At 40.6% G+C, this 20388-nt stretch overlaps 1 protein-coding gene across 1 annotated transcript in view; it reads right to left on the bottom strand.

Moving 5' to 3' along the window:
- Positions 1 to 10389: 10389 nt before the first annotated feature.
- CAMK4 (calcium/calmodulin dependent protein kinase IV) overlaps positions 10390 to 20388 on the bottom strand; it is a 140479-nt gene continuing 130480 nt past the window's right edge. Inside the window, exons 9-11 of the mRNA XM_042028029.1 lie at positions 16745 to 16871; positions 14599 to 14751; positions 10390 to 12061 (exon numbers count right to left, since the gene is read on the bottom strand). Of these exons, the coding sequence (XP_041883963.1) occupies positions 11897 to 12061; positions 14599 to 14751; positions 16745 to 16871 (445 nt within the window). The 3' untranslated portion in view covers positions 10390 to 11896. The remainder of the gene's footprint in view (positions 12062 to 14598; positions 14752 to 16744; positions 16872 to 20388) is intronic.

A 20388-nucleotide genomic window follows, 5' to 3' on the forward strand; every position in this document is an offset into this window, starting at 1 on the left:
GCCGAGAGTGTTTCTCTGCCTGTTTGAACTGCCACCTCTGAGATACAGCACGCTCTTGTAGGGCATGTATCATGTCTCCTTCTGCAAAATGAGGTAGGGTATAGAGGCCACTTGGGATCTTTGGCAAATGATTAAGGACATTAATTATTAGAATTATTAAAAGAAAACATTGGTGTTCAAACCCATTTCCTGGTGAAAGATACTAGAAGGATGGGAGAAATATTAAACCTATGCTAAATATTAAGTGTTTTCTGGAAAAGAACATATCCTGAAGTCCTAAGCCACAATTTAAACCTTGTAACACATTCTGCCGTTTCCAGTCCTCGCTGGGCCTGTGCTGATGACTCAGTTTTACCGTTCAGATAGGCACTGCTTGTCATGGGTCTAATCTTCCTTGGGATTATGCTACTGGCAGGGAGAAATCAGGCACAGATGGTGACAGCGCAGGGCAGGAGAGACCTGTGCATGTTTCACAGCTGACCCACATGGTAAGAAATGCCACATCTGGATTAAGGAGCCTCAAATCCCAACTCATTATCCAGAACTAGGACACCAAGACAATCTAATAGTCCTCAGAAGTTTTTCTTTGCAACAGGTTAACCGAAGAGGAACTCTTAGAAGATCAGTTACTGCCCCAAGGGTAAGCAGAAACTGACCTTGTTCAAACCCTTGCTGGACCAGCTTGGCTCTGCCCTGGGATGCACAGGGGTAGAAAGCGCTTCCTGAGCTCTGTACCTGGGCCTTGCTGACCTGCCTGCCAGCACAGACCCATCTCTGAGGCAGTTTATAATCCTGGAGAGAAAATTATTATGCCAAGATTGCCTGACTTTCTCAGCGTGTCAGTCTGAGTGCTGCCTGCAATTTGGGTTCCAATCGGGGATCACTGCAGCTGAGGCATTGGTGTTACTAATTCTAGCTCCAAGGTGCACTGAGGAGGCGGGACAGTGCTCAAGGGGGTGCATTTGAGCAGCAGTAAATGTGAGTTTGTTCAGCTCATGTTACTTGGGTGCCATACAACCCCTCCTTGTCTGTATGCCTAACAGGATTTTGAGCTCCTCACAATTTGAAGGAGGAAGGAAAGAAACCACAGCATGTCTGTTCACTGGAGCATAAGCCATGTCTCCACAAACCATCTCTTCTGTATACAGGAATAAGGATGTAGCCTGTATGTGCACAGCCATATCTGCAGAATTTCATGGTTTCCCTGTCTCAATCAGCTAAATGAAAATACAATTTTGTATATTCTCAACATGGGCAAAACATCTTTCTGCTCTGCTGTGTGCCTCCCAGCCCACACCATAGGATTAGAGCTTCAGCAGAAAGGAAATGGAGGAAATCTGATGCCCACCACAAGTGTCAAAGAAGTAAGGAGGAGAGAAGAGGCTCTTCATGCACTATTTTTTTTAAATGTCAAATGAAAGTATAGAGAATTCACCATGGGTGTAAAAATATTGAATCACTTCCCAAAACCACCTTCATCCTTGGATATTTGAGGCATAAAGTTTCTGGGATATGTATAACATGTCGAAGGAAATAAGTGCTTGAACTGCTGAGAAGGATTCATAACTACAAAACCCCAGGGCTTTTTAGAGAAGAAGACTGCACCAGACAAAGACAGAAATGCAGAAATTTGGTAATTATGAGGCAGGATCATTACGTTTCACTCCCCAGCTGTCCTAACTCATTACAAGTTCCTCTGACTTGTTAGTTCTTTCTTATTTCCTATTTTCTTGTTTGTCTGAAGCTCACTATAAAAGCAGTGTAACGTTGTGCTGTATCACGAGCTCCCACTCAGCTGTTTGATGCGCTGTTTCTAAGAGGTCAGCCAAAAGCAAAAAACCCTTGAGCTCCAGGGGGGAGCTCAAAGCCAGCTTGATACTTGCCCTCTTCTCTCCTTTGGTCTTTCCACTGCCCTTTTCCATTCTGTTATGGAGGTGTGACAAAGATGGCTTCATGAAACTGCAATAAGAATGTATGCCTTGCATTAGCTTGGGAAAAGATTCAGCAACATCCATGGAAGTACCAAATTAGGCTTTTTGTCTGAAGCATTGTTGCTAAACGTCTTGTAGAGTTTACAATAATTTACTTCTTACGTTGCTCCAGGATGGAGGGATTTTGTAAAATCATCTCCCACAAAAGGGTATGAAGGCACTTTGCATTCAAGCAGTTTGTAAGATTGAGGAGTTGTAGGTGGCAGGAATAACAAGATGCACCAGTACCAGGCAGGAGGGAACACCACTGAGGGTGACAGATACAGGAACAGAGCAGAGAAATAAAAAAGAGAAGATCCTTTCAACACCTCAGTCTTGCAATGTTCTCCATTCAGGTACCATGTGCAGCCTTTGGCAACATAGTTCAAGACAAAGAGTAGTCAACTAAAAGCAGAAAATCCATATTCAAGCAAGAAGAAGCATGTAAGACCTCTGGGGTAAAGGTTTGGTTTATGCTGCTGAGAGAAGAGGATGCTGAATGAAGGACCACATTAATAATGTTTGGATTAGGTTGCAGAAAACAAATTATTGTGATAGACAAACTGTTAACTGCATCAAAAAGACTCGTGACTTTGTAAAATACTTCTCAGGTAAAAGAGTAGCAGAACTAGAGTGCACAAGGAGGCGGCAATTTCATCACTGCAAGTCTTTAACAAAAAGGGAGACAAGCATCTATCTCACATAATCTACCCTGTGGCACAGGGGAAGCCTGGACAGCCCCTAGTTCTGTATTTTACAGATTTAGTTTGTTTTTCAGTTGCTAACTTTTGAGGGAAGAGGAGCAGGAGAAATGCTGTGCCAAGCTGGAATTCAATCTAGATTTTGCAATATAAACAGTTAATACCCATGATTACTCCTCTTTATAATGACTATTGTTTCTTGCTCTACGTCGAGCACTAGCTGTCAGCAAATAATAGATGTAAGCTTTTCTTGATTTACTAGTTTATTTAGCATCAGATCAGTCACGCAAGCCGCTTATTGAAAGTAGACATCCCAGCATCAAAGCATTTTTTCATGGCTTATCAGCATTCCCATGCAAACACACAAGGAGGTACACTGGTCTCACATACAATACATGGAAATAACAAAACAGTAGTTTTTTGTCTGGTTCAAATTTCTCTCTGGTTCACTTGCACAGTATCAGAAAAGTTACTACACAAACAGGCTTAATCAGAAGCAAAAAGGTACAGTTAAACAAGCAGACTATAAACTTCTATTTAGTTGCTTACATCTTTGCTAGTAGAAGAAAACAGTGTTGACAGTACAGGATTTCTTACACATTAAGTAGTAAAATAAAGAGTCAGGAACACAGGACATGGAGCTAATTTGAGAGAGTCTGCTATATATATTTACAACATTCTTCATTGCTATTGATAACAGTCCAGCCACCACTGCTCTGAGATCAATGAGGCTTCAAATCAAACAGGCTTCTAAAATACTTTGTGTTACTAGTCGAAGGCACCATTTTTCTGTTTGTTTTGGAAACATCAACACATACCCTAACCATCCACCATACACTATTGAATTAACAGAAGCACAAAACTCCCACCTTATGGTCTGGTCCTCATCCAGCCAGGAGCCTCCAAACAAAGGCCAAGCCAGACACAAGCCCTTAACATATCGCATTTCTTCAGGTTAAAACCAATTTAAGCTGATGAGCTCCTTACTGTGGGTGTGGAGCAGCCAGGCAGCCTCTGCTTGGTACCCCTGGGCTTGCAAGGGTGTGGTGGTATAGCTCCTGGGGACTAACAGACTTCTTCCCCCCGGCAAAACAGCCTCAATGATTCTTCCCTCCTCCTGCTCCCCGACAAGCTGGATCAGCCACCACGGCTGTTTTGCAAGAACATCCTGTTGGTGGTGGAGGTGGCAGTGCTGGGTTAACAGCTGGACTGCATGATCTTTCCTAACCAATCTTTTCCAAAGGTCTTTTCCAACCTGAATAGTTCTATGGTTCTGTGACTAGGGTTTACCCTCCACCTCTCCATCTTTCCTTCTCCCTGAGCAGCTAACCATTTCGGAGGTAATTTTCTCAGGAGCATAGGCCTCTCAACACCATGTATTCCAAAAAAAAAAGCCAAAAAAAAAACCTCAAAAAACAACCGGATCCCAAAACAATGTCCCCTTATGGAACCTTAAGTAAAATTTCTGCTATTTAATCAGAAGCGTTAGCATGATATCTCATGAGGATGTGATATGAACAAGGAAGTGGTTCTTGTGCTCAACAGCACAAAGAAATAGTTTCGGCTACCTTTCTGTAGTTAGTAGTTGTAAAAGTCCTTGTTTCTAATTACTTTCAGTAGAAAGTATCTTGGTTTGTAATTACGGTCTCCCTGCAAGATGGTAATGATCTGAGCAGAGCAAACAAGGCACGACATCAAGGGCAGTACATTGATGGTGGCACCAGCCTCAGATGCTCTGCAGGGTCCCTGTCATTCCCAAGGAAAATACTTCTCAGGGAGGACACTGCTGCAGCAGGGTTTAGGAGATATTTCAAAGATATTTTTATCTAAATATACGTACAGTGCATTTGCTTCATTTCATGAAATGTTTCTTGACAAACTTCAGTTTTCCTTAAAAGACTACTTCAGGCCCCTTAGCAAGCTGAAAGAGAAAGGACTGGGGGGACATATTAATAGTGCAAACAATATAACTTTGATGTCTTACAAATGAAAAGCGGGGTCAGCGGTGAGGTTTTCCCATCTGGAAGAGGCTGTCACTGGATAGATTTGTTTGCAGTACTTCCATAAACATGGCTAGTAGGGATGTCGGGAAAATAACAGAAATCAAGAACCTCGAAACCTCGGACTGCACATTTGTAGACACTTTTCACTTTATCCTTTGTTGACACAAAACTAAAAAGGAGCTCTCTTTGGTGTGTTCTCTAGCAGAGTTCTCTGGTGTGTTGTGGGCGCTTCTTGTTCAGTGTTATTTGGGGATTTGTGTAGTTGTGCTCATTCATGCACATTTCACATTTGTAAGTAACATCATCGTGCTTTGGGCTCTGAGGGCTGATAGGGTAATGCAGACCCCTATGCACTGTGGATGTGGATGAATAAATATAACTCAGTGGCTTCTAGAATATATTCTCTCTGGGGTAGATTACTTGCTATTTGCAGCTGTAAATCAAACCCAATGGTTTGTCCTCAGCTTTCAAGTAACCTCAGCTTTCAAGCTGCTTCGAATCATTCAACACCATAATTTCAATTAGAAGAGCCACCCCAGATCCACCCAACACAGGAATAAGAATTACGGTCTGTTTTCTTGTTGATGGACTTTCCCTGTGTGTACTTATGCAGATACAGTGATTGGCTCCAGAGTTTGTATTACAAAGCAGATCATCATTTACAGTTCCAGGCAACAAATGTGACCAAGTGTTCCAAACTGACTTCACAGTTTCTTCTGCCAACACTGTAAATGGCAATGCTGCATAAAATACGATTCTATCAACACATTATATGTAAACAATATTAAGAAGGTCCCTGGTCATAGCACAACATGATATTTCTCAGAGTTCCTATGCCTGACTTGTCTTTTTGGATTGACCTAAACAATGTCTTCCACAGAAGGAAGAAGGTGCTGCTGACAAAGGAGCTTCCTGGTGCTGAGGAGCAGAACCTGGTATGGTGCCTCTTTGCTCTGAACCCCTCATCCTGCGCCTGCAGCAGCCCAGGTGCCTTCATCTTCTGTTAGGAAAATAACCCAAGACACTGAATTCTTTTGTGTGTCTGTCTGGCATTTGTTGCACACCACTGAGCTATTTCTGTCAGCCAGGTATAGGCTCTTAAGAAAGGATTCTGAAGGTGCCAGGAAACAGCATGTGTCTGGGAAATGGAGAGGCAAAGTAGAAACACCTCTCCCTGGGTACTAACTGGCAGTGACAAATCACACGAGGGGTGGCTCACAGAGAAATACATGTATACTTGACTGATAGAACCCAGGCTCTTCTGGGAACACAAGAGCAGGAGTGAAAACATCTTATGGAACCAAGGGCAACAGCAGATTTGTCTGGGCAGAAAAGCTGAAACCTGCCAGGTGTCAGATGGCTCTTTACCCACTGACTGGCAGCTGATAGCCCTTCCTGGGTGCCCCTGGGTCAGGAAAAACTAGGTGGAGCACAAAGGGGAAGAATAACTATGAGCCATTTAGCCATGAATGTTAACACTTGTTCTTGAAACCAGAGTTTCAAATGGAAAAAAATAAACGATCCCTTTCTTTTAAGCTTTGCTCTTTATGTATCTTCCTATGGGAGGAGCTCCATGCTACTTCGTAGGGGCAAACATGTGCTGTTTAATAAACCTTGGCCAATATACACCTTCCTGTTGTGCAAATAAACGGCCAGATTGTCAGTTCTCAGTCACACATGCTGTGGATGGAGCATCACTGGGCAGGGCCTCTGTGCAGTTTGTGGCAGCTCGAACTCATCATGAAATTCTGTGCTTGTGTTGTCACTCCTCTTCAACCCCTGTACTGAGCACAAGAAAGGACAAGGGCACTGAAGTAACCTTTTTTGCAGCTGTGTCTTGGAAGGAGCCAGAGCTGGGCAAAACTCTGTACCGCTGTATTTGTTATCTTTCATACTTTGATATGGATTACTGAATTTCATCCAGTGATGATCTATGTATGCTAGACTGTTAATCATTATAGTTTCAGGTCCAGCTGAGTAATGCTGGCAAGGTACAAAACATGGCTTAGCAGGTTGCTGCAACTTTTAATACAGACTTGGCTCTCAGAGATTGTTCAGCAGTCTCTGCTTCTTATTTGATAAATTTATGTATCTATCTGTTCATGTACATATTCAGATTTTAATCTATAATTTTACTGCTAAGTTCAGAATTGAGCCATTTCAACTATTCCATTGTATTCCTGCTTCTGTACTATGCCTAGTCCCACAATATTTGAATGCTTTCCAACAGTAACTAAGATCATGACTGCATTCATGTTTTCTTTTCCACTCTGGAGGAGTAGAAGAGGATGTAAGTATTTGCTGAATTTTTAGTTATATGCATGTATATTGTTCTATTCTTATATTAGTTGAGGATTCACACTTCAAAGGATTGTCTTCACTGACCCTCCAGCAATCTTCACTGAATGACTCTGGCCAGAAGTTTTACCTCCCAGATGTAAAGAATCTCCAATCTTGCCAGTAAAAGTTTATGTATCTTCTGGAACTAATATCATAAAATCACAAAATCACAGAATGGGTAAGTCCAGAAGTGACCATCGGTGCGGTCATCTGGTCCCACCTCCCTGCTCAAACCAGGTTTCCTAAAGCACACTGCACAGGATTGTGTGCAGGTTCTGGAATATCTCCAGTGGGGGAGGCTCCACAGCCTCTCTGGGCAATCTGTCCCAGTGTGCGGTCACCGTACAGTAAAGAATTTCTTCCTCATGTTCAGAGGGAACATCCTGGGCATCAATTTTTGCCCATTGCCTTTTGTCGTATTGCTCAGCACCATGGAGCAGAGCCTGGTCCATCCTCTTGGCACCCTTCTTTCAGGTATTCTGATATATTAATGAGGTCCCCTCTCCATCATCCCTTCTTAAGACTGAACAGGCCAAGCTCCCTCAGCTTTTTCTCATAAAAGAGCTGCTCCTGTCCCCTCATCATCTTTGTAACCCTCTGCAAGCCTCCCTTTAGAACTCTGTCTACACTAGACAAATATTTAACTCCTATTTTTTCCCTTTTCTTTCCTTATTTTTCTATTCTGCAATGCAGCTGATGATTTTTGTTTAATTAAATGTGGTATTGTGTTGGCTCTTATCAGGGAATTTTATATAAATTTCTTTATACAAAAGAAGAATGAACTTTCACTATGTTCCAACTCAACTAACTCTGATAGGGAGGAAAGGACATTCTTTGAGCTATTATTGTTTTATAAAGTACCTTTAAGGATGTTCTGCCTGTCTCTTTGTTACCTTAGTTATCTTCAGGACTTGTGTGTATCCCTGCCTCTGGTCTCTAGATCTAAATGTGCATCTTTCTTGGTCAGCCTCTGATGATCTTTGTTACATGGATGCCATGCCTCCATAAGCTATGCACTCATAACCTCAGCAGCAACAAGGCTGGCCACACAAAACTGAGTTCTTCACCAGAAGAAACAGCCTCTGCGTGAGCTTGGGGTCAAGGCACTGTGCTGATGCTTGTGTCTGTCATTCTGTAAGCAGGCGACATGCAGGACATTGTGCAAGGATCTGCAGGAGTCCTCCACCCTACACTTTCATATGCTGCTCTTAAAACCCCAGAGACGACCCAGCACATGTGCAGGAGCAGAGGGACATTTATCTAGAAACAAGGGTTTATTTTCCATAGTCCTGCTGCATTTGCTGCTTGTCAGATATTGCTGTCCTTCTGTCGAGTAGGACACTAACAACTCCCAGTATCATCTTCCCTTTCCCTGCTGCTGGGCAACAGAAAACATGGTGCTATCTTCACTTCTCCTGTGGCTGCCAGCTGTGTCTGTGTTCCGCTTGCAGTGTGAGTTGTAGGAGAAGGTGATTCATTTGGAAAGTGCAGAGGCTTGGCAGCCAGTGAGCCATGGCCTCCTGCAGCCTGGGACTTGCTGCTGGTCTGAGCCACCTCAAAAAACTTTATTGGTTGATGCTTTTATTCTGCTTTGCTACCACACAGCTTTTCAGAGCATTTTGCTTTATTCACCAAGGCAAAGGGACTGCCGGGCAGTTTTTGTCACTCTGTGTGTCCAACAGCCTGCTCATTTCTGGGGACAGAGTCCTTAGCACACTTCTTCTGAAGAACTTGCTGTATCAAAAACTTTTGCCCTGATGTTATTATGCGTTCAGAAGTTTGATTACAGTGTGTCTGCCTCTTTACAGCATGTTTGTACACTGTCAAATACAAACTTCAGCCAACAAATCAGCACCAGGCTCACACAGTGTAATCTACTGTGTCATTCACAAAATTGCAAGCAAAAGTGTTTGAAATTACAGGAAATCTATTTTATATTGGAGGGAATCTTTCTGAACCTGGAAAAACCCCTATGTGGTGCAAAGGCAGGACTTCCTTAGCCATTTAACAGCTATCTGATCATCATCCTAGCTCTCAAATATTGGACTACTATTGGCTAGAGCTGGAATCTGCTTTTAAAGGAAAAGTTTTGCTAAGTTCAAGTGCTTCAAAAAGATTGAAAGGTTCCCCCTTTTGTTCTTGAAGAACATTGTTAATATGTTAAATATTCTAAAAAATTAAAGCTTAGGATTTCAACAGAAAAGAGCACGAGTAGCTTTCTACCTAGCTTATAACCACAGATTTGGAAACATCTGGTCCATCTCCAGTAGTTTTCAAGTGTGTTCACATTTTTCAGCCGCAGTAAGACACTGACGTTGCACATCCCAGTCTGAGCAGTAGCAGCTCAGCTCAGTAGCAAAATCAGCAAAATCAGATGCCACCAGGAGGTGATTTTTCAGACAAAGCCAATGCAGGTAACACTCCTGTCTTCCTGTGCATGCATACACCCAAGTGCTGTCATACATCAAATGTATCAGCCAGGCACAGTGCTTTACTGAGTACTGGTAGTCACAGACTCAGCACAGACATCCTGATTGCTTAATGTTGAGTATGATAAAAGAAAACAAAGCAAAAAACCAACTGAAGCCCCAGAGCCTTTGTACACAAAACTGAGCTGCCTCTGAAGATCATGCTGTCACAAAGAGGTCTCCTGCTGGATGCCATCAGTTCATAGTTATAATATGCTGCGGAATAACTTAGCAAAAACCACCAGTGAGAATCAGCTGGGACCTCTTTTCAGCTCAAGAAACCGTGCCTCAGATGAAGAAATTTATACTCAAGATCTCACAGATGTGCATATCTCACAGAAGTGTGGAGCCAGCTCCACTTCTGCAGGTTTGAAGCAATTATCCCAAATGAAGGATGAAATCTTACAGATATCCAGCCTCTCCCATCAGACTTCCTGACTGACTGAACTTGGATGACTTCACCACAGAATAAGGGGGTGGAGTAAAGTAGCTGAGAATTGGATTTTTCCTACCTCAAAGGAGGTAAGACAGAGAGTAAAAAGTGAGACAGGTGGGTGTACCTATAATCTTCTTCAAAGTTATTAATCTTGCTGTACTTGTTTTCAAGGGAAAAATGTGTAAAAGTGTTGGGTTGGCCTGCACACAGCTGCCAGGCCCCCACCAGCTGCTTCGGCTGACCTCAAAGTGTGTCCCTTGAAAAATGAATGCATGCATGTACTTTAAATTTCAACCCTGCTTAGTTAGCAAAACTTTTTGTACAAGTTCAAAGAGTTCTAAGAAATGGATAAAAAATCTCAAGTATAATAGATTCACTAGCATACATTCTCACCCTGTAAAGACAGGATCTTTAATCCTCCTTTATATGTTAATTTAGAGCACATTGTATTTATTAAATCTACCATACGAATAACATTGCATTACCCTTTATTTCATCAGGAAATGTAATTATTGAATATTTTATTAAAGTCTTGGTTTTTTCAGTAGCTGCTATATTTTTTTCAAGGCGAATTGTGCAAGGCCTAACAGCAACATAAAAACAAATAAAGCAAAAGAGGAATGATGACTGTATTAGGATGTTAGGTAACTATCAGTATTAAAAACTTTACAAGCACAAATGACATTTTTGTACATCAGGTTCTTTTTGCCATTTCTGTAATATATCTGTACAATAGTCACATGCTGTCAAATAGATAACAAACAAGTGTAAGTGGTCATACACACTGATGCACATTAGCTTTTCAGTTCCTATCAATCACATTCAACAAAAACATCAAGATAGCTGAAGAGCCTGACCCTACTTTTGCAAGCTGATCGATGCACACAGCTGCTAACTCAAGACACAGGAGCTCTGGGTGGATGCAGGATCTGTGCTGGTGGATCACTTTACAAGGAGGGGTCCTTTGTTAGGAAAATGTGGACTAATTACAAGTGGAAACTGCTCACTCATGAGGTTAAACTACCCAGGAACCAACTAGATTATACTACTTGCTCCCAGACCTCGCATAAGAGTGTTTCCCCAAAGCAAAATCAGTAAGCTGTGGTATAGCTTTCTTCAAGCATTTACAACTTATTTAAATGCAGATTATTCCCTTAGGGCCTATAAAAAGTCTTCTAGCTGCAGAGTTTAGAATTTTAATGAATAAATATAATGGTATGCCAAAAATCTGCATCTACTCTAATCCTTGTTTAGTCTATGGTTTTGTTTTGCTAAGACTTTACTATGGAATGAAATGGCAGCAATCTGAGTAATTTTGGTTGTTATTAAAATATTTTATATAAACAGGAAAAGTCAGAATAAGGCATTCTCAATGCAAGCTTGAACAATGTATGTTTTCATGCCCAGTGGAACTACCATTTCAATTTCTTCCCAGAAGTAGTGGAATGTTGTTTGGTTTTTTTTTTTTTTTTTTTGCATGTAAATCCCCAAATAATTTTTCAATTTTACAGATAAAAAGCATTATTTCATACATCAGTTTTAAAAGCATTGGTTTTGTATTTCCTTCCATTTTGTCTGCCAAAGGACTATGAACCTGGAAGGAAACAGTTCAAAGAAACTTACAACATAGATAAGACACCTACTTCCATAAAACCAAACAAAATAGCATTTTGTTTCAAATGCCACCTAGGAACACTAGATAGATGAAGTATACACATTATGGTAGGTAGTTAATAATCCCCATGTTTTCACCTGCCGGTATTACTGCAAATTACACTGTTTCCATGACATGCCTAATGGAACAGTTTACTATTTTCATAAGCAGTCACATGCACTGAAGGTAGGATCACCAAGCGGGGCCTGTGGCACCCCGAAGCAGAACCAGAGAGGCCAAGCTTACTAATCTCTCTCGCTGAATGACAAGGTAGCTGGTGTATGAAATGGCACATCTCTGCTGACACGAGTGAGCAACATCGACCTAAGGCATTTCTTCTGGAGCTGCTGCTGCTTCCTGAGTGGGTTTCTCCGCGGGCTGGGCGTCGCGGGCGGGCGCTGGGCTGTGGCCGGACTTGTGGCCATCGTGGGCGCTGTGGCTGCTGGCGCTGCCAAGGCGCGTGGAGGCCACCACGGCTTTCACTGCGGCCTGGGAGAGAGAGGACCAAGCAAACATTGCTTAGGGGGCACGGCCTGTTGGCACCGCAGCCTCAGCACCGCCCCAGCAGGGAACACAACTGAATTTAGTCTTCCTGGGAATGTCATGTTTGGATACCTGCCTGGGCCTGGGTAGATTTAGAAGGCCACCTGGAATACTGGACTGTGGTTTAAGATGGGCTGCTTTCACAAGTTTACAGGTTGGGTGACATGAACATAACTTTTTTTTCAGGTGTACTGCCTGCATTTTTTAATTTTTTTACTTTTTTAAGAAATTACTTCGGGTGTCCTGTGTTGAAGTTGGATGGAAAAAAAGAAAGTCATCATCTTCTGTCATAATGATAACAACAGTATTATCACGGATTATTCCCTGAAAATTTCACAAAGGAACACAGTATTTATCACTATTGTGCTGTTGCATATGCCAAACCCAATGTTGCAGAGCATATGGGCAACATCTTAAGTATAGACATATAAAAATACACATTGGGGGTAGGCTTTCATATCACATGAAATATCACAAAATGAAGACACACATGAAGACAGTTATATTAGCCCTTGCCTTGAAGAGTTTTATTGCCTGAAAAAAACCAAACATACAGAGGTGAGGAAAAGAAATGCTAATCTCTGGGTGTGACAACTCAAGCTATTTTTGACTTCACAGCTTTTGCCTAGGCATCAAAGAAGTGGGAAGAGATGAAGAACACAGAAGGTTTTGTGGATCCTTTGGAGAGGTAATCACACACATAAAAAAGAAACAAACAAAAAACTCCCACAAATAAAAAGGAAAAAATGATGTCAATGAAAAACAGATAACATAAACATTGACAATAAAAAAGAACCAGCTAAAACAGATTATGAAGAAATACTGTTAGGCATAAACCAAAAGAAGTGGCAAGAATTTTGGAAGTGAGAGACTAGACCTCTTAAAGAAAAAATCACAGACATCCACATTAGTGGTGAGAGGACTTTGGAAAACTGATTACAGACAGAAAAAGACACTCAACGATACTATAATGTCTTAAGATACTTTCAATGTAATTTACTCTCACAAGCCATGTTGGATGTTTATGAAACAAATTCAACATAGTGTATGAGAAACCAAATTGTGACTGAGACCTTTAGAGTTATTCTATAAAAATATGTCTTTACATAAAAAGCCTGCCGATGGACTTTTATGTTGGGAAAGAGGAGATAATTACACATTATTCTTACTAACAAAGCAACAGCTGACTCATGTACTCACTACTTGGATGTCTGCTTTGGTTTTATTTTTTTGACCAGGAATTAATCGTCTAAAAATGTATGGTTTATTTTATGGATATATTTGTGGAAAACTATTACCTCTACAAGAACTGCTAACTTCAGACAATCCTCTTAATAATTGGAAATTTGGTCATTTCATCTTTAATGGAGAAGTAATGAAGAAATAAACCTATAAAAAGCAATAGTTTGTAATCACAAAAGAATAAATTGATTGACTGTAGGTGTCTAAATAAAATCAGCTTAAAAAAAAATCTCTGGTGTAAAAACATAAAGAAAAACAAAATCAGAATGTCAATGTGAATTTTACATACAATCTCTGAGAACTTTGTAAATGACAAAACAAATTCCTTTGCCCTGTAGAGATTCTCTGCCATGGTCCTTTACTAAAAAAATAACAAAGCCAAAGTTAAGGCTCAGTTTTTTGTGAATTGGTTTTCATATGGGATTTACTAAAGCTCTCAGTGAAGTTGCTTATTCCCCTGGGCTACAAGGACAACTTCACTGTAGCTGTTGGTAACAATTTCTGTGCTGAAGAATACCTGGAAGTATTTCCTGAGCAGATGAAAATCTTTAAAAACTGAGAAACAGATTAGGGGAGAAGAAAGTTTCCTGATTCTATATCAGTCAGGTGCCCAGTTGCCTGCTGTTTGCACCTAAAGATGTTTCCCTGCTTCTTCCCTTGGTAGATATGTAGACTGGATGGTAAAAGAGCATCCTGGTGATGTTCTATGGACCTACACAACTGAAATGCTGACTCTGGCTTGTACAGAAGGATGACTTAAACTCCCTGCTATGCATTGATAGATACAGGTAATTCAGGGGATCATAGGGATCAAAATATGCTTTAATAGACTAATTTTTTCCTGACTTATGGATGCTTATTAAGAAATTACTCAGTATGTTGTTCTTTCTGGTCAGTATTGTAAGGACACACAAGCAGTACAGGGCAGACGGACAGAAACAAGGAAGGAAGAAGGGAAGAAAAGAAGGAAAGTAAGGACTTTGTGAAAGACGTGTACATCCTCAGCAGTTCTATCTGTGTAGATAGAGTTTTCAATCAACTTCACCCATTCTTATTTGTTTGGCCTCAGTCATCAACTAAATCAGCTTCAAACTTCTTCAGTCTTCATCAGACATTTTAAATAAAAAGCTTCCATAACACCATGGACTGTTGTCCTCAAAAATGTGCAAAGTTTCTGCAAGGCTACAAATTTAATTGCATGCTTTCATAGCCCAAATAGAGACTCATGAGCAGAGACTTGCCTTAAGTTTACGCCGGGCATTGAATTCTTGAAGTTTCTTTTGTGCGTTGTCCATATGTGCAAAGTTTATTGCCTTCCCTGTGACCCATGGGTGCTGCAATGCCTGTAGAGTGGTGAGGCGTTTCTTGGGGTCTAAAACAATCAACTTTTTAACCTGCATCGCAAGCAAGAAATACAAAAGACTGTCAACCTTATTCTTCATTCAAATTTACCTAGTTTTGCATTTGGGGGCTCTGGTCTTGGTTTGGGGAGCATCTTAGGTGACACATTCTAAGAAACCAACAAGAATTTTCATTTGTGTCTTTGCAAGTATTTTGCTTCTGGCATTTCTTGGTCCTCCATAAATAACATCTGATTAAGACAGCCACTAAGGGGGAAGAGAGAAAAGAAAGAATCAACTGGTTACCAACCAGTGCAGATGACCTGTATCTATCATGTCTGAATTGTCACGAAAGCCCTAGGAGATTCTCAAATCTCTGAGCAGTATCTCTACTTTTGGATTTGGACAAGTTTTAAACTGGATTAGAAGGTTTAAATTATAGTGTATGGAGCTGATGCAGACTTGTACCACACAGTCCCTGTCAGGTACATCACAAAGGAAATGTTTCTTTCAGTCACACGTACACATGAAAAAAAGCACTGTACAAGTGTTTCTGTCCTAGCCCACCCCGAAACTAATGCTGCTTACACCATTCCTTCTGTCACCAAAGCCAGCAAACCTGCACTTCTACAAACATGATAGTAGTAGATTTTTGGGAAAAAGGCACTGCAAACATACCCCTGGGACTGGAGATGGTCCTGCTGAGTACAAAGTGTGTCCAGTCAAGCAACATTCCATGGGTTTTATTGTATCTCTGGACAAGTGGTGTTTTAAAAAAAGAAGAAAGGTGAGGATGGAGTAACAGTACACAGGTGGCACTCTGCAGAGCCAAACTTATCCAGCTCTCCTGACTGCAGAGCCTCTTGGTTCAGAGTGCAAGTGATGGCACAGGGCTCCACTGCTCCTATGTGCCCAAGGGTGAGGGAAAACATGCTTTAGGGTTCTCTGAAATTTCCCTACAGAGAGCTTTTAAAGAAACTTAGTGCCCTGACGTGGGTGCAGGATAACAGGCATTGTGGTGAATACTGGTTGTGTCTCCAAGGAAGAACTTGAGTTAAGCAAATCACTTCAACTGAACACCCCAGAACTGCCCACAGTATGGGTTTTGAGAGTCATGTTCGTCATCCTTATCTGCAACTTGCTATACAATGTTCAAACCTGAAACTTCGAGCCTTATTTTACTAAGACAGTATGGAGCAGTTTGGACAAGAGCTTTACCTGCAGACTGCTGTTTATATAGCAGTAAGTTATATTTTTTTGGCTTCAGAAAAACTTCATATCTCACAAAACAACAAAAAAGTACTTTGAACTTCTACAGTCCTTCCATTTGAAATATCCTGAAGTACTTCACTAACACAAATGACGTAGTATTTTGTAGCACAGTTTGTATAAGTAACATGGAACAGAGCACTTGTGTTTTCAGTGCTAATGAAATAACTGAATTATGCAAGTTATTATTGACAGAAGTCAGACTCGAGCATACCTATCTTCGCAGATCAGTGTCTCCTGGATCCAAATTACTTTATCCAGCAATAAAAGAATACAGTGCAGATAGCATGCCAGCCCTTGCATTTTGCTAATGGACCATATTTAAAAGGAAACAGTCTTTTAAATGGACAGAAAAAGTGTGTCAGAAAAAGCAGGGCGATGAGGGGAGTTTCATTCCTTTTTATATTCTTCCCCAAAGTTCAGGCTTGAAAAGTGCACAAAAAGAAGGGCTTATTTCTATATTCCCCTGAAGGTGTTTGCCCAGAAAAGAGGAACAGTGAAACACTTCAGAGCTGGAAGGAAAGACAGGCATGCATGAACATTGTGACAGCTGCCAACAATCTGTGGCTTACTTCAGAGAAGAACCTGAATATCCGTGATTCTGAGTGCAAAATTACAGCACTGGACTAACAGGGGATACCGACAGCACTATATAGCAAAGACAAGAGGAAACAATTATGAACAATTAATTAACCAATTATTCTGCCCCCACCTCAAAACGGACTCTTTGTCAGTGGCAGCAATATAAATACTCCAGTCTCATTTTTGCTTTACTTACTAAATCCTTGGCATTCAGAGACACATCATCCCACCAGGGGGACACAAAGTCGTATTCACAGTTCAGGATTCTCTTAAACATATACTGATCTCCCCTTTCATCATAAAATGGTTCAAAGCCACAAAGTCTGCAAGGATAAAAAAAGAAATTAATTTATCAAAGTTTAATTAGTCTTGGGTTGTTAGAAACAGTTCATGGGAGTATTTTTCCCCACTTTGTATCCCGTAGATCACTTTGGGAAACTCATGAACTCCTAATTCTACAGAGCAGAAAGAAATGTGGTTGTAAGTATTCTTAAGCACTGGGAAAGGCTTTTCTAATTGTTACTTTTGTATTTTCACAAGTGTTTAATTGGAACAAATAATACAGGATCATAGAACATTTATCAGAATCCCTGTAACTCTTGCCACAGGAATAGGAATTAGCTGAGGAAACCCATCTTACACATGAAGTTAGAAGTCTTTACGTATCCAGTTAGGACTGATTTTTGGTCATGTTCATCCCGGTACATTTTTTCATCCTATCAGCCACAGTGTGTAAAAACCTTTGGTAGGTTTTCATGATCAGCCCTCATCTTTACTTAGGTAACCTACATGAAACCTAGAAATCTTGTGATCTTGCTAATGATTGCATTTATGAATATATTGAATAACACAGATACCAGCAGAAATCCACACTGCTGGCCCCAGGGAAAGCAGACTCATAGATGTGGTTTCCATTCATATAATGTCCGTTTTTATTGCTTCACTGCACTTTAATCATGCCTGCACACATAATCAGATTTTTTTAAGTGAATTTCCTATTCAGCCAGTATGTGATCTGAGCTTAACAGAAAGTCTATCTGCTGCTCTGCCTCCAGAAAATGCAACAAGCAGTAAGATGATGAGAGGAAAACAACAGCAGATCATAAAGATCAAGACAGCAACAAATCTAGAAAAACCTTACATTTTAACTTGGTTTTGTATTTTTAAACACAATCAATGTGCTTGAAAAAGGAGGCTAAGGTTCAAGGAAGAAATGTGGGTTTGGGAGTGGTGTATAGCCGTGGGTGGAACAGCTGCATCACATTCCACTGCTGAAGAGGAGAAACACCTCATTGTAAGCACATTCTGGGCACATTATTTTTCCAAGTCTGGCAGAGATATATTAAAACACAAGGATCCAGCCTCCAAACCTCGTGCTTCAGTAGGTGGTGGCCAGCCAGAGACCCTCTGCTGCTCCCCTCCTGTTTGCTGCCACTCCCACCACCATTTCTGGGCTTGCAGCAGGTCCCTGCTGTCCCCATGGAACACCCCTGAGCAGGGCCCCTCACTGACTCAGCCCAAACTGCCTTTTGGAGCCGGGTAACCCATGACAGTAAGAACCTGCTTAAGCCTTGCTGTGAATGTGTTGGAAGCCTCCTAAGTGAGCTCTCTGTTTCCACTGTAACTCACTACCATCACCTACTGTTTTCTTATTAACAGTTTCTATATATATGCCTCTACCTAAAAATATATTTCAGCAGACAGATTTGGGGGTTTTTTGCTACATGCCATAGTAGGTGAGTAAATCTAGAGGTGTGATTTCAAATTAGATTAATTAAATCAGTGCAAGACCTAGGGTAGCTGGTCTTGATTTCATTTTATTTTGAAATAACATCTTATTATGGTGATTCACTTTAAATTGATTTCCTAAAAATAAAGGAAAAGTCAATGCAAGCAGCTTAAAAACCAACTAAAAATGACCAGATTGTGTTTCGTGTCCTTTTAAGTAAGTTAGTAAAATAACACCTCTAACTAAATCCATGCAATCTCAACTACAGGCAAAGCCTCTGTATTTGTTGACCACTTTCTGCATCTCAAACATGCAGAAGGATTTCTAAGCTGCTTTGGGAATACAAAAGGACTGCTCCTATTGACTTTTAAAACCACAGATGTGGCTTCCCTAGAATTATGACAGTTCACCAATAGGTCTTAATATAATTTGCCTCAGGAAAAACTGTTCTGTCAAAATATGTGTCAAAGTTTCTTTTAATCAAATGGTAAATCCACTTTGATTAATGACAAGATACAGTTTTATGCAGATCCTCTGTAACATGGTTGTTGACTATTACATCCACTCCATTTTGGGGGGACATACAGAAATGGTTTTTTTTTACTCTATGGTAGTGGGTTTCATCTACCGAACTATGAGACTGAGTCATGCAACATTGTCCTCTGGGCTCCAGGATTAATGAATTAGTAATTTTACATGTACCTTTCTGGTCTCAGTTTCTAATCTATCAGACATATTCAGCCACAGAGTTTTACACACAATAGAAGAGTTCTAAATGTAGAATACTGTTAAAGCTAAATGGAAGAGACAGCCAGGTAGATTTTTGGCCTGGCTTGTTCCTGTAGATCAAGTTGGATTTCGAGGTGGGAGTGGGACAGGATTAGAAGGAGGAAGAATAGAAGAATATCTATACTGGATGCAGCCACATACACAGCAGGAACTCACACACTTATGTTTACACACATGCAGAGGTTTAATGTGGCTTGGGAGCATCTCCTGAACAGCTGGGAGGTTTTGAGAAGCTGCATATAGAAAATGCCACTCCAGATAGGAATTCAGGTAGGAATTGGTTGGAGTTTGGTTGGAGCTTGCCTACATTTGAAAACAAATTCTGCTCAAGAAAAGCTCTTAGTTTGAAGTACTACAACTTCATTAAGCCTTGAATAACTAGGAAAGGCCATAACTTAATCTAGGTGGCTCTATAAACGGACAACAAAAGTCACCTCTCCAGTCTAAGGGACCACTTTGCTGGCAAATTTCATATCTCTCTGTCATGAGTGGAAACCCTAGAAGTGACAAGAAATGAACACCTGGCAGGCAATATCTGAGATGTGATCTTCAACACAAGGTCTGGATCTTAAACCAGACCTTGACACGAAGATACACATATTTAAAAAGGAGCAGGTAACAAAATGGCAAGTAGGAATATTGTAGCCTATTATTTACAGGTACCCAAAAGGAGACATGTGAACTATTTATGTGCAGAACAAAAGATGTTTCCTGACATTACCATCAGAGTTTTTATATATCCTTACATGGGCTTTTAGTACAAACATAGAGAATATAATTCTCTCTTTGCAAAAGACGAAAACAAAATAATTGTATTATTGCACACTGTACTTGCTGGACATAGTTAATCCTAGTAGGGGAGTGATAATGGTCCACATGTATAAAATCCTCCATATCTTTAAGGTACCTGTGTAAAATCTCATTTTATTCCCATAAAAGGCATCCTAGAAATATTGTATATAACTACACAAGCTGTCTTAGCATTGTCATTGCCAAGGGTCTAAATTAAGTCTCATAATTACTCTCCTGTAAAGAGGAGAGTCAATATGTCATATGCAATTTTCCCTTCTCAATAGTCTTCCTTAGAAAGATTCAATCAATTCAATAAAGTAATTACAATTCTTACCAATTAAATCATGACTAGCCACAATAAGACTTAGACACAAATACCTACTTTTAGACACAGCTGTTTGGAACTTTTGGTCTATACTCATTCACATTAATAGCATGATTCTGCACAGATCTTGCTGCTGTTCAGGAAGAAGTGTTGTATTTATCAAATATTTAAACTGCTTTGCCATGCTCCTCGAGGATTTGACTTA

Source organism: Corvus kubaryi, unplaced genomic scaffold, assembly GCF_017639235.1.
Source record: "Corvus kubaryi isolate FWS band 111438036 unplaced genomic scaffold, C.kubaryi_AGA036_p1.0 37302, whole genome shotgun sequence".
Classification (NCBI taxonomy): Eukaryota; Metazoa; Chordata; class Aves; order Passeriformes; family Corvidae; genus Corvus; species Corvus kubaryi.